At 53.3% G+C, this 15,117-nt stretch overlaps 1 protein-coding gene across 1 annotated transcript; it reads left to right on the top strand.

The window, feature by feature from the left end:
- Nucleotides 1-926: 926 nt before the first annotated feature.
- Nucleotides 927-14,743, top strand: H6PD (hexose-6-phosphate dehydrogenase/glucose 1-dehydrogenase). Its single transcript, XM_077837403.1, has 4 exons — nucleotides 927-1,567; nucleotides 5,368-5,485; nucleotides 7,441-7,710; nucleotides 8,456-14,743. The coding sequence occupies exons 1-4, from the start codon at nucleotides 941-943 to the stop codon at nucleotides 9,811-9,813; spliced, it is 2,373 nt and encodes a 790-aa protein (XP_077693529.1). The 5' UTR covers nucleotides 927-940; the 3' UTR covers nucleotides 9,814-14,743.
- Nucleotides 14,744-15,117: the final 374 nt, after the last annotated feature.

Below are 15,117 nucleotides of genomic sequence, written 5' to 3'. Positions count from 1 at the left end.
TGAACCAAAGAGCTAGAAAACTGGGATGACCAGTTGTGGTGCCTGTCTCTGAAGTGCTGTGACAATATTGATGCAAGTAGGTGCCAAAATGGAAGAAAAGCCCCAAGCAGGAAGTAGCATCCTGCATGCCTTGACGCACACATTTGTTTGCAGTAGGCACTGAAACTTGTGTAAGAATGGATTTCATTTCCACAGCTCAAAGCCAGCAGCTCCCACTCAGAAACCTCACCAGGTAGGGGTTAGTGCTGACACAACGGGAAGGTCTCCGAGGCAGGTGCTGTGTTCTTCTTTATGTTTGTCCAGAGCCCAGTCCTGATAGGGGCATGTGAGCCCTGTAATGCAAATATTTGCTAGCAATAATCATAAACTCTGGCAAACTGCAGGGAAAGTAACGAGGCTTCCTGCACTAATGCAGGATTCTTGTCCTGTGCAGCAAGCCCCACCCCCCCACCTCCGGCAGTGCTAGCCCATTGGAGGCCCAAAGCAGGGACTTTTTGGGGGTCCTGCACATACAACACATACGAAAAAAGTGAATAGAGCAATTGCTTAGTTTGCTTATGCCTAGTGCCAGGTCTGCCCACCCTGTTGCTCAGTGCTGATGGCATTGATCCCCTCTAGCCCATGAGATCTGGTCTTCCTTGTTGACAGAAGCCACCTGGCTAATACAGCGTCTGGGTCCTCAGCTTTATTTGATGAAAGCCTTTTCTTAGTGAATAATTAGGGCTGAATCAACAGAGCTGAGATCACTCCCGCCTGTGGCAAACCAGAAGAGAGACTTTTGGGAGAGGAATCCAGGTGAAAATTCCTGTCTCAAGTGCTGTGGAAGAACCAGCACCCGGGGTTGTGTTTTGTGGCATCATATTCTGTGCTAATGTAGCTTGATGTTTCCCTTCTCTTCTCCGTCCTCTAGGTTCCCTGGATCCTTGTCTCCTCCCCCAGGATGCTGAGGGCAGCCCTGTGTGCCCTCTTTCTCTTATGTGCCCTGCCATCATTGGCCAAGGAGTCCCAAGGGCATGTCTCCGTTGTCTTGCTGGGAGCCACAGGAGATCTGGCCAAGAAGTACTTGTGGGAGGGGCTGTTCCACCTCTACCTGGACCAGGTGAGCAGTGGCCACAGCTTCACTTTCCACGGGGCTGCACTGACGGCACACGAGCCAGGGCAGAGGCTGATGTTTGAGGTGCTGAAGAAGCTTGCCTGCCCGTCGGATGTGTCCCCTGACAGGTGCGCTGTGGTCAAGGACCAGTTCCTCAAGCTGAGCCGGTATCACCAGCTGAAGACGTCCGAGAACTACACTGCCCTGAACCGGGAGATTGGGACTCTGCTCCAGCAGGAGGGGCTAGAGGAAGCTGGCAGGATCTTCTACTTCTCGGTGCCGCCCTTTGCCTACGCGGAGATCGCCCGCCACATCAATGGCAGCTGCAGGCCGCGCCCTGGAGCCTGGCTGCGGGTGGTGCTGGAGAAGCCTTTTGGCCATGACCTCAAGTCAGCCCAGCAGCTAGCCATCGAGCTGAGGACTTTCTTCTGGGAAGAGGAGATGTACCGGGTGGATCACTACCTCGGCAAACAGGTGAGCAGACTTGGAATGACTCTGTTGCCATGCTGGATGGGGTCTTGGCGGGGTGGGAGCTTGGCTCGTGGGAGGTCCCTAAATTTCAGCCTTTCATTTAATGTGGGCAGCAGGCTGCCAGGTGCACCAATCACAGCCCAACTGAGCTGCTCACCTAGGTTGCTGGAGCAGTGAAGAGACCTGGAGCCTATTAAGTCTTCTTATCACTGTTCATTTGGCTGGTTCCTTGTCCCCTTCACCAAGATGCGCAGGGCTGGAGACGAAGATATAGCTAGCTGTGACCCAGTGAGGCCGTCTCGGTTCCTGTTGATCTGACTGTCTTGTGAAATGAGGGCCACATTGGCTCCTCCTCACTTATTAATACTACTGGTCATTGCCCAGCTGCATAAAGGATCCATGGCTGATATTCAGCATCAGCAAAATAAACCTTAGTAAGACTGGCTGGTGGGCCGGGCGCATGGACTGTAAAGGGAAGGCAGGGAGGGGTCGGGGTGCAGGCCACAAGCTGGATATTTCCACCCTTCCTTTGGGTCTGAGAGCGCAGCAGGATTTTAAACATGCTGGGCAGAACCTCGAGCCTCCCCCCTCAAAATCTGCCTGGCTCCTCGTGTGAAATTTTTATCTAACAAATGTAGGGTTGGTGCAATAATATTGTAAAACGTAGCTGTCGCTTGAGGGCCATGTCAGGTGTGTGTGACCTCACTCGCAGGCCATGATGTCCCATTCCCATCAGACCTATGGAGTTCTGAGACACTGGTTGCGGGCTTCATTGATCCCACGTTTCTTCCTAGTGAATGCCAGCCTGTCTGTGCTCTGCATGTCCTTGGACTGTGTTACCTTACAGTGCCATAGGTGTGCACGGTGCTTTGCAGATGCAGAAGAAGGCAAGGTGCCTGAGGAGTCGAGAGTCTGTTGTAGATCAGGGCTATACAAACAATTAAGGACTAGGTGCAAGAGTACCAGAAGGTGGGTTATCAAGGCCTATGTTTTTTCCCCTGCTCCCAACCCAACCAATCCTGAAGGGCTTATAGCTACAGATATCCTTAGGCAGCTTCTCTCTTCCCTTTCTGCCTCCAGGCAAGAGGGTTCAGCCCCATCAATGAGTTTTGTGCTCTTGGCTCCTAGTTTTTGTCTTGATTGGACTGTCCCGTGCTTATTAACGGAAGCAGATTGGCCTTGTGGTTACGGCACAGCTACTGTGAGTCCGGACTCCTAGATTCGTTTCCAAGCTCTGCCTCCTAGAGGCACCGTGACTTGTCCTCTCTGTGCCTCAGCTTCTGCATCTGCAATTGAGGATGGCCCCTGCCTGCCAGTGAGGTCTGGAGGCTAAATGGATCCCTGTTTATGAAGCGCTTAGAGCTCTTTTACTGCTCTCACAGTGTATCTGGAACCTGCCACCCCGGTGTCTGAGGGGTCCATCTCCCCTTGGGATCCCAGGCAGAGCAGTTCAGAGCATGTTTCAAACCCTCCCCTTGCCGAAGAGAATGTGTCCAGCCCACTATTCCGGGCTGCAGACAAGTGACCTTGCGGTGACTGGCCATTACTTTTCCCCTGTATTGCCGGCCCATCCCTCACCGAGGTGGGCGAGGGGGAGGGAAATGTGCAGACAGAGGCAGGACCTTTCCATGCCAAAGTGATAAGGGTCCGGCTCTTTGTTCTCCTCCTCCTAGCGAGGTGGCCACATATGGGGGTGTGTGTCAGATGCAGAATCCATCTGGTCTTCCAGTCAAGGTCAGGGCTTGTATTTCGCTGAGTAAGCAAACCCTTCCCTTCCAGGCAGTCCCAGCCTGTTAGCACCAGCTTCTAGAGGAGGCTTTTAATTTGATATGATGTGCTCTTGCTTGCTTTTTTTTTTTTTTTTTTTTTTTAAATGATCAGCCAATTTTTCAGGGGCTGGTGCATCTGTGCAAGTGACTGCAGCAGGACAGAGTGGGGAGGGGGTGGTAAAGGCAGTGAACGTAGCCCTGCGGCAGAGGAAGTCACGTGTCTCCTGCTCTCGGCTGGAAGAGGGGGTGGAGGCAGGAAAGGGGTTCATCGCTTGATTCTCTTGAGAATCAAGACTGTTCCCTCACCCCCACCCCCATGAGATCCTGGGCCCTGAACTATGGCCTATATGCTCTCTGCTTTTGACTTCGTTTGTCCTTTCCCCTGCGCCAGATATTGCCAGATCCAGCAGGTAAATTACTGGTACAGACCTGCGTGGGATCAGGTCCCCTAATTGGAAGGCAGCTGACACATAATCCAGGTGATTGTATCTGCCACACCGGGAGACATCTTTCTCTCCCTGTCAATCCTGCATACCTAGGGGCTCTCCTCTAGCAGTAGGTGGATGGAACAGGGTTCTCTCTTGGATCTGCTGAGACCTTTCTGGTAAGGAACTAAGAGGGGATCACCATTCTGGTGGTCCATTGTGCCACTACCCCATCTTTTGAACTATAAACATGAAGTAGGGAGTGGTACCTGATCAGGATCCATCCTGAGCTGGGAGATCAGTGTTAACATCATACTTGAGAACCAGTCCACAGATGCAGTGCTTTAATGTTTCCCATTTTGTCCTCAGTTTCTCCTGCCTTCTCCCAGGGGTTCCCAAGGAACGCCACATTATCCACCATCCACCTAAAGTCCCGCTTCCCACCGCCTGTTATCCCTGTAAACCACTAGTTTGGGAACAGCTGGGTTGCGCCAGAGATGTGATGGTTAGCTTTATACGGAAGTTTTCCTGACTTTGTGTCTCTTGACCTCCATGGGTTTTCAGCGTGTCTAGCTCTGATAGGGCTGCTTAGCTAGAGATACTGGAGTCCTCTACATAGAGGAGGTAAGTGTTGCCATCCACACGTTACAGATGGGGGAAGGGAAGAGATTGGCCCAAGGTCCTCCAGCAGGCCATTGTCAGAGCCAGGAACAGAACCCAGTTCTTCCGACTCCTAGCCCAGCCCCAGATCCACTAGACCACAAGTGATTCGAGGGCCACGATGCTGCACCTTCCTTGATCAGGTTTTTGAAGACCTCAGGTGACCTTTCCCTTCCCTCCCCTTCCCACCCAGCCTTCTTCAGCCAGCTGACAAGGTGTCATTTTCTGTAGCTGTGGAGCGGGCTGAGCTGACGTTTCACTCTTGACCCCAGAACACTGGGCTCTGAGAACATGCGCTGCCCTGTCCAGATATGTCTGAGCAGCTGCATGGCCCCTTAAGGGAACACGTGTGAGGTGGACGCACTGCCCTGGCCTCGGTGTGCTGTGACATCTCCTTTTCGAAATAGCCTTGTTCCATCCATGGCCCCACGTCCTGGTCACAAGGGTGCATGTCTGACTGCAAGGAGAGCATCTCGACTAGAATTTGTTTTGCCCGAAGTGAGAACAGATGGCTCAGTGGTGTATGCGGCCCCTTTGATCCACCTCAACTTCCCTGGAACCCTGGCTTGGAATCCTAGCAGGGTCTGACTCAGCCATTTGCCCTTCTGAGGGAGAGAAGCTGAGTGTCTTGTGTTTTGTGTGCCAGTCTCTTTCTGATGAAACCATAAAACGTTTGCCTTGTCCAGGGAGGCCTTTCATGTTTGTCCCACGTGGACATTAGAGACTCCATGGTACTTTCTGCAAGAGTCAGGCTTTATTTACCCTGCTGTTCTTGTGCCGATTTCTCCTCTTCCTCCCTGTGCTGGGTGCTCCCTAGACCTCAGAAAGGGCAGTGTTTCCGTGCTGGATGGAGCAGTGGGATGGGAGATGCTCTAGAAATGCTGCTGGCTTTGGATTTTTGTTTTTAACGCTGATCTTTCCCTCCCTCCCTCCCTCCCTTCCTTCCCAGGCTGTGGCCCACATCCTGCCTTTCCGAGACCAGAACCGACAGTTTCTGGACCCAATCTGGAACCGGCATCATGTGGAGAGAGTAGAGATTGTCCTGAAGGAGACTCTGGATGCTAAAGGTCAGGGATCCTGGGCTGAGCTAGCCAGGGGGAATCTCTCAGGACCTGGGTGGCTTTAGTGTATCTGTGTGAGAGCGACCCCTGTGGCTGAATGTTGCAAATGCATGAGAAGGAGGCCAGGTGGGTAGCTGAGTGGTGTCGCTCTGCGTGTGTGTGTAAAACTGATCTTTATTTTCCAGAAATATACAAACTTATTCTCTCATTTCTTCTTCTTCTACTCTGATGGGTACTTGAGAGGCAGAAATGTGATTCCCAGTCATGGCTGTTGCCTCCCTCAGCTGGAGGGGGAACCTGCCCCTTCCTCCTGCTGCAGAGTTCGGGAGCCTTTCCCATTGATGCCCAGAGACCGTGAGTTCTGCTGCAGAGGGACTCAGAGAGGGCCCGGCTTGGGTTCAGGTCTCATTTGGTGCTGTGGCATGAAAGTTTAAATCAGGGTTAAGCTGCAGCTTTTGCCTGGGGGAGCTACTCACACCCACCAGGCTGTGCTCGTCCATCCCAGCACGGGGGCATCTCTCTCAGCAGCTGTTCAGAGAGGGAGAGAGGAGCCGCATGCCGCTGGCGCGGGTCTCTTGCTGAAGGACATGGCTGCGATCCCTCCCTGCAGTGCTACAGCCCCACGCTGCAGTGCTGAGCGGAAAGCACTCTGGTTTGGGCTGCCACCGGCAGCAGTTCTGGGCACGCCAGGTGCCCTTATTTCTGCAACCTCAGGATTCTGTCTCTGCTGCCCGTTCCTTCTCCCTCCCCCGCCCCTAGCCACCACACAGGCAGTGTTAAATAAGGTAACTATTAAAGCCTGGTCACTGATCATTTGACACTCCCCCGCCCTGCAGCCCGGCTTCCAGAGAGTCTGCAGCATTGATTGCGTTAACAAATGTGCCTTTGGATTAGACAGAGGGAGAGAAACTATATCAAACCAAAGGGGAAACCCAGGGCAGGGGCGCGGTCTGCAGCGCTTTGCCTGCCCCTGACCAGCTCACTGGAGGCTTTGGTTTGAATCACCTGCATTGAATAGGACATGGTCCTTCTCCCTCCCAGCCCCAGTAAGAAATCAGCCCAGGGCCGTATTGAAGCGGGTAAAGCCCAACTCCTGCAGAAAGGGCAGGGCTTAAGTTGATGGTCCGGGGGAGTATTCAACCGCTGGGAGTGGACTATGCAGCGAGTGGTGGATGGAAGGGTCCCAGTGTAATGTAGACAGCTGCTGCTTTGTTGACCTGATCCGTTGCTGCGGAATCGCGAGGGGTACCTGGGTTTGTTCTGATCCGTCTGTTAAGGCTTTGATGTGGATTCACACCCCAGCTAGAGACCCCAGGCTCTGCTGCCCTCCCTCCTGCCCCTTGAGATGTGCCCATCGTTGCTGGGGTGAAAGAGATGCCCGGCACTGCACAGTCTTGTGTTGCTTTCCCAGCACATTGGCTGGACGCTGATCCCAGGCCCAGACTGAACACACGGACTGTGCTGCTGGCCTTGTCAAGCAAAGCCCACTCCCCCACCCACCCCCGACCCCAGTCTCAGGAAGCCCCAGGCAAGGCTGTAATTAGGGTTGGCTTAATTCTCCATTGGTGCCTGAGGACATACCGGATTTGCTGCCTCCTCTCAGCCCTTCTGCTCACCCAGCCCCCACTCTCCCGTTCCCTCCTCCAGCGGAGGTCCCTTTTGCTGCTCCAGTGAGGGCAGCTGGTCTCCTGGGAATTCTTTATCAGCTGCGGCAGCTTCTCCTGGAAGGCCCCGCTGCAGTGGGCGAAGGGGTTTGCGGGGCTGAAGTGGTTTCTGAGGTGCCTGCAGAGGCAGCTGGCCTTGTACCCAGTCTAGGGCTAGAGACGGCTCTGTCCCTGGGCCTGTCCCTTCATTCCCTCGGGCACCAATATTCAAGCTCCTTTCCCAAGCTGGGGGCTGCCGGGGGGTTTCTTTTTCCTACTGCTCTGACTGCTCGTCTTTCGCCTCCTCGTCGCACTCAGGCCGCACCAGCTTCTACGAGCAGTACGGCGTCATCCGTGATGTCCTCCAGAACCACCTCACCGAGGTCCTGCTGTATCTCGCCATGGAGCTGCCAGCCAACATCAGCAGCGCCGAAGAGGTTCTCCGGCGCAAGCTGCAGACCTTCAAGTCGTTGCAGGGCCTGGAGAGCACCAGCGCGGTGCTGGGTCAGTACCAGGCCTATGCTAGCCAGGTGCGGGAGGAGCTGCAGAAGGCCCAGGACTACGTCAGCACGACGCCAACCTTTGCAGGTGGGGGCAAGACCCAGGCTGATGACGTCATAGGGCATAAAGGCTGAGGCAGGTGGGGTGGTGGTCAGAGTATGGGACTAAGCGACGGGGAGTGGCCAAATCCTAATCCCAGCGCCGTCACTTCCTCTGTGGCCGTGGGCCAATCACTTAACGTCTGTCTCTGCTTCCACAGCTGCAACACGGGGACAGTAGCTGCCTTGTTTATTTCTAGGGCCTCTGTCCCTGTGGGACCGAAAGAGCCCGAACGTTTTCAAACTGTCCAGACTCCCAGGGACCTATAAGGATCTGTTGGGCCATGAAGCCACAGGTGGAATTATTAGTATAAATGTCTGAGTTATTTTTAGGAATTCATTCTATAGTGGCTTAGCTCCCTCCCTTCACTGTATGGGGATGGGCTGTTCAATGTCTCCAAAAGGTAAGAAGGGGGGGGTTTCTCTGGGGCTGGTGGATCTCAGTTCATCACAAGGCCATCTCTGGCCACACTGCATGTGCTCAGTGTTTTGATTCTTGGCTAGGGAGTGATGTGACGGCTCATCCAGAGAAACTGCTGTCCTAAGGGGTAGCTCGGCAAGCTGAGGAACGCGGTGGGCTAATCGGGAGAGAGCAAGGCAAATCCTTGGGGACCTGGCAGGGTGATGGGGAGGGCTGATTGTGGCGCAAGGGAGGCTCCGGATGCCAGGATTCTTGGGACCCACGCAAGAGAACAGTGCTTGGGCTTGGGCCTGAGGTTCCCCTGTCATTTCAGGTGTGTTGATTCAGCTAGACAGCCTGCGCTGGGAGGGAGTCCCCTTCCTCCTCACCTCTGGCAAAGCTCTGGACGAGCGGGTAGGCTACGTCCGCGTCCTCTTCAAGAACCGGGCCTACTGCACCCAGCGTGAGAGCCTGAGGGAGATGGGGAAGAGCCAATGTGGAGCCAAGCAGATCATCTTCCACATCGGGCACGGGGAGCTGAGCTGTCCTGCCGTGCTGATCAGCCGGAACCTCTTTAAGCCCATCATGCCAGAAGGCAGCTGGAAGGAGGTGGTGGATCACCCACAGCTGCACTTCTTTGGGCTCCCACTGTCGGATTATTACGTGTACAGCCCTGTGAAGGAGAGAGAGGCTTACTCCGTCCTCATCTCCAGCATCTTTCACGGCAGGAAGGACTCCTTCATCACAACTGAGAACCTGCTGGCATCTTGGGAGTTCTGGACCCCGCTGCTGGACAGCTTAACCCAGCAGGTCCCGCGCCTGTACCCGGGGGGCCTGGAGAACCAGCACCTCCTGGACTTTGAAATGATGGGCAGGGAGCTGTCCTTCACGCTGGAAGAGCCGGTGGAACTGCTGCACAGTGATGGGCAAACGCCAAGTGACTACAGAACCATCCAGGCCAAGTTTCGGCAAAGCCCCTTGGTTTCGGCTTGGCCAGAGGAGCTGATTGCCCGGTTGGCGTTGGACATTGAGACGGCGGCAGCCAAGGCTGTGGCACGCTGTGGTGAGTTCCACCTGGCCCTGTCGGGCGGCTCGAGCCCCATCGTCCTGTTCCAGCGGCTTGTGAGACACCACTACGGCTTCCCGTGGAGACGCACCCACTTGTGGCTGGTGGACGAGCGCTGTGTGCCGCTCGCCGACCCAGAATCCAACTTCTGCAGCTTGCACAACCACCTCCTCCAGCATGTCCGGGTACCCTACCTCAACATCCACCCCATGCTGGTGCACCTGAACCGACGGCTGTGTGTGGAGGAGGACCAGGGGCCAGAGCTGTACGCCAAGGAGATTGCAGCACTAGTGACCAACGCCAGCTTGGACTTTGTGCTGCTGGGGCTGGGCTCCGACGGGCACACGGCCTCGCTCTTCCCGCATTCGTCCAGTGGCCTCGAAGGGGCCAAGACGGTGGTGCTGACGGAGAGCCCTGTCAAACCCCACCAGAGGATGAGCCTCAGCCTGCCTCTCATCAACAAAGCCAGGCAGGTGGCTGTGCTGGTGATGGGGAAGGGGAAGCACGAAATCACAACCCAGATCAGTAGAGTGGGGCAGGAGCCCAGAAAGTGGCCTATTTCAGGGGTCAATCCCAGCTCTGGCCAGCTGGTGTGGTACATGGATTATGATGCTTTGCTTGGATGATCTCTTGGTTTATTCTCCCCTCACACCTGTCCTGTTGCCCTCTGGAGCCTGTATTTTCCAACTCTGCACACAGGCTCCTGTGTTTACAATAACAGCTCCTGCTCTGAACAGTTTCTCTAACTTTTGTGAAGATCCATTGACTGTAACGACTCTGTCATCTGAGTCTAGAAAGCAGGGCGGCTCAGTGCTTGGAGATCAGCATTGTATTCCTGACTCTGCCCTTGACTGCTTCTGTGACCTTGGGCAGGTCACGTCGCTGCTCTGTACCTCAGTTTCCCCCACATACCATGGGGTTAATAATACCTACCTACCTCACAGAAGCCATCTGAGACAACTCTGATTAATTGCCTGCAGAGCTCTTCAGGATTCTCAGAGGAGCGGAGCGGAGAGAAGCGCAGTGTTACTGACTGTTAATGTTCACCTCGGATCAGACAGGCTGACAGAGTCATTTTCACAGTGGCCAGAGGCCCAGGCCCATCACAATTGTGCTGTAGTCCTGTATGTGCCACCCTTTACTTCAGCAAAATGCTGACCATTTTCCCACTCTCTTCCTTATAGAGCTCTCCTAGTCTAATGTCTTCTGGTGCAGTTCCTGTTTTAGACCTCTCCCGTATTGGCAGGTCTGAGGCCCTGCTTCATTGTCAGGGCGACTGATGCGTGGCCCTGGCTCTGATTCAGCAAAGCACCAAAGAATTTGCTGATCAATGGGACTTAAGCGCGTGTTTTGCTGAACCAGGGTCTAGCCGTGTATTGCTGTGTGTAACTGTAGTATCCACCCTGAGGCATGAGACTGTTAATGCTGAGGAAGGGATTGGGCTGTAGTCTAGATCAGCCCCTTGGAGTGCTGGTGAGCAGTCACTAGCTCTTGCAAACTTGGCAAGGGGGGTGGCCGTGATTGGGTGCAGTCATCGGGCACTGGAGTTTTCTAGACCCTGCCTGCTTGCCTTATGCCATCCATGGGATTCGTCTCATTTTAACCTTTGTCAATTGCATTGGTCCTGTTATTGATTTTTCCCCCTTCCCCTCCCCCGGCCCCCCAAAAAGAAAAAAATTAGTCCCCTGCCCTACATGGGTGTGTTTATGCAGCCCTGGAAGCTGCAGACACCCAGGGACTATCCCTTGTGTGACCGACACTGCCCCCTCCCTGGCACTGAGCTGTGTGCTGAGTGCTGGTCTGAGGATTTAGAAATTGCCCTGGTGCACAGGCCTAGTCATCCGTAGCAATTGCTGTTCTTCCTAAGTGGGGAGCCAGCACCACAGGGGGTTGGAAAAGGCAAGGGATGTTTAGACTTTCAGGATTATGGAGATTGGGCTGAGAGCATTGCAGCTCAGCACCAGTTATTCTGGAGATGTCGTTTGTCTGTGGCGTTACCGCCGGATGAAGCTTCCCTTGTCAGAGGATCAGGGGTGGAGGGCAGAGTTACCTGAAGATGGAATTGGGTTTCCTTAAATATCCTGAGGCGCGTTTGTGTTATAGTCCCCGGGAAGAGCCCTCCTCCGCCCACGTGGGCAAGTGCGGCATTGTTCAGCAGCTTGTGACCTCTCCCCGAGAGGCAGCTGTATCCAGTACTACTGTCTTCAGCAGTCATGATCCAGCGCTCACGGCAAGGATACTGCAGTGACTGGGGCTGTTACTCCCGGGCACTGGGGTGCTGTTGCTGTTGGGTAAGGGGAGGGAGTTTTCTGTCTCCTGGGTGTTTTCCAGCCAATCCACACGTTGCTGTCACCTCGTAGGGAGGACATGTCCTCTGAAAACATTGGAGGGGGTCAGAAGAGCGTAGACCAACAGCACAAAAGCAGGGGGTGCAGTCCTATTTAGTAAAGGGCAGAAGAATCTTTAGAACTCTTTCCCCCACTACCTAAATTCCACCTTGCCCGTGTGCAGATTGTCCTTTATATAAGCCTTCGCCCCATATACTCTAGGGACTCTATGGCCTGCTTTAGTGGGCTATTTACTGTGGCATGCAGGAGGAACGTTCTTTTTTTAGATAAGGAAACCCGGATTCTGCCGACTACACTGGGAGATGTTGAGCTGCTCTGTGATCTGTGGGGGGGTGGAGGGCAGAGGTAAATCCACCCAAGCATTGCAGGGCCAGGAGTACAAAACAGAGTCGTAGGAACCCAGAATAGGGACATTCTACTAGTTCCTGGCAAATCCAGATCTACTGGTGTCTGATCCGCACCCAGCAATGCCACATCCTTGACCGACAGAACTGGAGAAGGGAAGTAAGTGACTGTTTTCAGAGGGATTTTTAGGAGGCCCCTTTTGGGAAGGGTGAATTGCTGGCTGCTGACTCTCTGATGTTTGCAGCTAGTGAAAGAATTAGTTGTCCAGTGGTCCAGTCTTGTCGGAATCCAGGTGGATGTCGTCAGTCAGTGACGGGTGCGACTGCAGTTCAGTGTAAAAGCTGGAGTCTGACACAAGGTGGCGCCAAGACCAAGCAAACCAAGTGGTGATAAATGGTGTGTGTTTTCCAAGCACCACAGTGTTTGCGCCTGAAACCATGGGAGGCTGCTCCTGTCCTGCTTGCGTGAGTCTCAGGAGCCAGCCCTCGTGACCGACACAGATGTGAAATGCTGATGGAATGGGGAGGGAGAAAAAGTCTATCTGGGGGTCTGGGAGGTGGATATTGGGGCCAGATTCTGCCTGACTTGCTCCCCACTGAACTCCATGGAGGTTGGTGGAAGAGGGCAGTCAGGGCAACAGTTAGACAGCTAGCCGTGTTGATGATGCATAAGCTGGGAAGGAATTGGGTTCACTCTCATGGCTGAGGGGCTAGCAGGAGTAAAAAATTTGGAAAACCATATGGGTCACTAAAATCAGCAGCTAGGATTCAGAGTATAACAGGGCTGCAGGACATTTCACCCTGTTTTTCAGAGTTGGACTTCACTGTAAGCTGATTTGGAGTTCTGAGAATATATATTTGTTGCGGGTGTGGTGGGTGGGTTGTCAAGATCTTTCAAAGAGGGAAGGCATATGGCTAACAAGAATATCCAGTGTTAGCTGAGTTAATACCAAAAAAGCCTTGGAAGGGATGTAAAACCCCTCCTCTGTAGAGTCGAGCCAGCCTCAGACTACTAGAGATTGGGATGAGATGTAATGTGGGGGGTCAGATTATCCCACATCTGTGTGGGTCCCCTGCACCTTCCTCCAAACCATCGGATGCTGGCCGTGATCCGAGACCGGGGGGACATGGGTCTCATTCAGTCTGGCAGTTCCTGTGCACCTGTGTTCCCACTCCTGGTCATTCTGAATGGCTTTTATTGTAGCACGCAATCCTCTTTTAATGGTGTGGATAAAAATAAAATGGGGAAGCTCTTGAGAACCAATCCCTTATTTTCAGACCTAAGGTAGACTGAGATAGAGCAGTAAGCTGTGGTGGGAGATGTGTTCTGATCTCAGTGAAATTCAGAGCTGAAGCCTTTCCTCAATTAGGGCTGCTTTGATTTCTGCCTCTGAGGTCACTGCACCAGTGCAAGCATCTAGTGCAGAAAGACCAAGCTGCAGTTTGCACAGGTGCCTCTGACCAAGCTGGGATAAATTGCTCTGGTGCAAGGAGCTTTGCTTGTCTACATCAGGGAGGTTGCACTGGTGTAGCTACATCATCGGCTGAAATCCCCAGAGGAGACAAAGGCTGTCTAGTCAGAGATGAGTGTGGGTTGGAATTACCTCCTCTCTGGATTATTATGGCAGGCGGGCCTACCTATCGGCCTCAAAACAAAGGGTAAACGTAAATTACTGTGTAGTGGGGAAACCCTGTTGGTTGCTTTTAGGAGGGGCGATGGGCCAGGGGTGCCTCCTGCAACTTTGGGGGCCGTGGGTCCCCAGTGGAGGAAGCCGGGGGAGCTGGACACCCGCTGCCTAGCCTGCTAGGCCAGGCCTCGCCTGGGTGGCCACTGGAGGATTTGGGATGGTCCTGAGGGCCAGCAGCTGGGCGCAGGGGGTCTGAGCGACTCTGTGCGCATCCTCCCTGGGGCTGGGGGTGCCTCCTGCAGCTTTGGGAGCCGTGGGTCGTCGGTGGAGGAAGCCGGGGGAAGGGAGGGGAGCTGGACACCCAATGTTGGGCCTGCTAGGCCAGGCCTCGCCTGGGTGGCCGCTGGAGGATTTGGGGTGGTCCTGCAGGCCAGTGGCTGGGCACAGGGGGTCTGAGCGCAGTATTAGAAAATGTTTGTGGCCTTCCTTGTCTCCATTCTGTGTCCCATATCATCACCTACATTGTTTTTTCCAGACAGAAAATCCTCCAGCTTCTGAAAGCATTAACACAGACTGCCTACCACCATCACAATCCCCCAACAATAGGACCTTGTCATGGGATGCTCCCTTAGCTACCTGCTGTGCCTCACTTCCTGGCCTGCTTCCTTGATCCCTTAGTCCCAACCCAAACAGAGGATATAGGTATACTGTATGTGGGGCTTTCCATACATCTGAGTTCCCCCCTTCCCCATCCTCCCATTACTGCCAGTTATTCCAATTGCCTAGTAACTACCCCCCAGGTGCTCTTAATCTCCTCATAGAAAAGTGGTTAATTGCTTCCAGCTGAGCCTGTGGCCTTTCCTTGTCTACCACATTGTCAGTGCTCAGGGTGGTGCTGCTAGCCCGCTGTCACAGACCTAGAAAAACACAATTCCGCCTGCTCTTGGCTGGCTTGAAGTGCCAGGTCGCTAACAAACACTGCTAATTCCAGAATGTGCCCCTGTGGCTGAAGCAGCTGTGTAAAGGAGGAGGTTTTTAGGCCTGGGATGGCTGAAAATTCAAAGCTTCATTTTTCTTTGCTAAACAATATTAGCCGTGTTGCCTTCAGCTTCATTCAAATGGTGTGTGTGGTGTAACAGGTTTAATGTTTTAAAAAAAAAAAAAAATTGGGGGGGAATTCCAGGAGAATAAATGGCTATCAGCAGAATTTCTCTCCAGACGAGAAGGGGTTGTGACATTGCAGGAGTGGGTTAGGGGTGGGGTGTTTCCTTGGCTCTTTTTTGAAGAATTTGGCTGAAATTTTCTAAAATGACTAGTGGTTTTGAGGTGCTCCACTTGACACCTCAAAGAGGCCTGATTTTTCAGAAGTTGGGTGCTCAGCTCTTTCTGAAAATCAGGACTCCTTAAGATATCTTAGGTTGGGCACCCCAAAATTGTAAATAAAACCTCAGGTTTCCCTTTATAAAATTCCATTAGAAACTTTGTATGTAAGTGTATCCTTAGTTAGTAATTGTGCTCTGGAATATATCTGTGTTCTTCACTGAAGATCTTTCAATGTATTTCTCAGAGCGATGTCTTTTTCAGAAGCATCTGTTTTAAACTCTTTAATA

Source organism: Eretmochelys imbricata, chromosome 18 (assembly GCF_965152235.1).
Source record: "Eretmochelys imbricata isolate rEreImb1 chromosome 18, rEreImb1.hap1, whole genome shotgun sequence".
Classification (NCBI taxonomy): Eukaryota; Metazoa; Chordata; order Testudines; family Cheloniidae; genus Eretmochelys; species Eretmochelys imbricata.
Note: the sequence above shows the minus strand (reverse complement) of the source record. Positions and strands in the feature narration are given on the sequence as shown.